The following is a 1825-nucleotide window of genomic DNA, read 5'->3' as shown; positions in this document are numbered from 1 at the left end:
GTTGTATTTATTGTATTTATCTTATTTTGTTGTATTTATTTTATTTTTTGTATTTATTTTATTTTTTGTATTTATTTTATTTTTCGTATTTATTGTATTTATTTTATTTTGTTGTATTTATTTTATTTTTTTTGTATTTATTTTATTTTTTTTGTATTTATTTTATTTTTGTATTTATTTTATTTTTTGTATTTATTTTATTTTTTTATTTATTTTATTTTATTGTATTTATTTTATTTTTGTATTTATTTTATTTTGTTGTATTTATTTTATTTTTGTATTTATTTTATTTTTTTTGTATTTATTTTATTTTTTTTGTATTTATTTTATTTTTGTATTTATTTTATTTATTGTATTTATTTTATTTTTGTATTTGTTTTATTTTTTTGTATTTATTTTATTTTTGTATTTATTTTATTTTGTTGTATTTATTTTATTTTTTGTATTTATTTTATTTATTTTATTTTTTTGTATTTATTTTATTTTTTGTATTTATTTTATTTTTTTTGTATTTATTTTATTTTTTGTATTTATTGTATTTATTTTTTGTATTTATTTTATTTTTTGTATTTATTGTATTTATCTTATTTTTTGTATTTATTGTATTTTATTGTATTCATTTTAGGAGGAGTTGCGGACACACCTACCTACTTAGTCAATGACATACCGGTCTTGATCGGAACCAACAACTATGCGGAAAGCAATATCAGCAGAGTAATCGCCGAACTTATATCCCCCAAAAAACAGTCAGGAAACGGCTAAGAAGCGCATCAGCGCCACCTGTGGCTATCACTAGTCTGTCGGTCGCGATCGTTGTCATTTGGAACCTGTTTAGGATTTAGAAATAGCCACGCGCGGAACTCACCAACATTTACCGGACAACATTCGTCCCTTATCACGAGTAGATAGTTAGAAAAAAAAAAAAGATACGCATAGCTTAAATTCCTTTGTTTATACAAATATTATTGACTACATATGTGCACACACGTTTTAGCTGTGATCTAGTTGGAAACTTAGCTTCATTGGTCCATCGGATCGAATTTCAGAAGAACACCCGATGAAGCTGTATTTTGGACGCAGCCGAAAGATGTATGCATATATAGTCATCAACATCTTCATAAAAAATAGAGTTTATACTATAATACAGCTCTACCTTTTATTGAGTACTATTTTATAAAAGACTGGACTTTTATTTGATTATCTATAAAAACAACACATACACACATATATTTAAACACACACACACACACGCACACATATATATAGAGAATTTTTTCAATAAAAATGGTATAATTAAGCAGAGAAATGATTTTATTTTTAACAATATTTGCTTAAATGAAAAACTATGAATACACACGCACATACACACACGAACATATATGTGTTTTGTTAAAATATATTTTTTTCCAATTATTCTTTGCGTATACCAATCCTTTTGTCTAGAAACTCAATGTGTGTTAAATATAACAGAGCATATATAAATTTTCTTTTTGCAGTATTATATTGTCATTATATTTGACTATATACATGTGTATACTGTAGTATATTTTGTTACTAATTTTTAATGCCGTATCCCTGGGTTTATATATATATATATATATATATATATATATATATATATATATATATATAAAGGGGATTAGAACAGTAGTCTAAAGAGCAGAGTGTATTTTAATGTGATAGTAAAATTACTAATTTAATTAAAATACAAGAAAAGAACAGTGCTCGTTGTAATGCAAATATATAATAAGCTCGATAGGCAAATATCCTAGAGCTACTTTAATATTTAGTAATGTGATTGACAATTTAAAATTCAAATTAGAAT

The 1825-nt window shown here is 23.2% G+C and overlaps 1 protein-coding gene across 1 annotated transcript in view; it reads left to right on the top strand.

The window, feature by feature from the left end:
• The window catches only part of LOC145261028 (uncharacterized), a 77881-nt gene extending 76383 nt beyond the window's left edge, over positions 1-1498 (top strand). Inside the window, exon 5 of the mRNA XM_080119157.1 lies at positions 626-1498. Within this exon, the coding sequence (XP_079975283.1) occupies positions 626-762 (137 nt within the window). The 3' untranslated portion in view covers positions 763-1498. The remainder of the gene's footprint in view (positions 1-625) is intronic.
• The last annotated feature ends 327 nt before the right edge of the window (positions 1499-1825 follow it).

The sequence above is a fragment of the Euprymna scolopes genome, chromosome 37, assembly GCF_053919585.1.
Source record: "Euprymna scolopes isolate OS-2025 chromosome 37, ASM5391958v1, whole genome shotgun sequence".
NCBI lineage: Eukaryota > Metazoa > Mollusca > Cephalopoda > Sepiida > Sepiolidae > Euprymna > Euprymna scolopes.
Note: the sequence above shows the minus strand (reverse complement) of the source record. Positions and strands in the feature narration are given on the sequence as shown.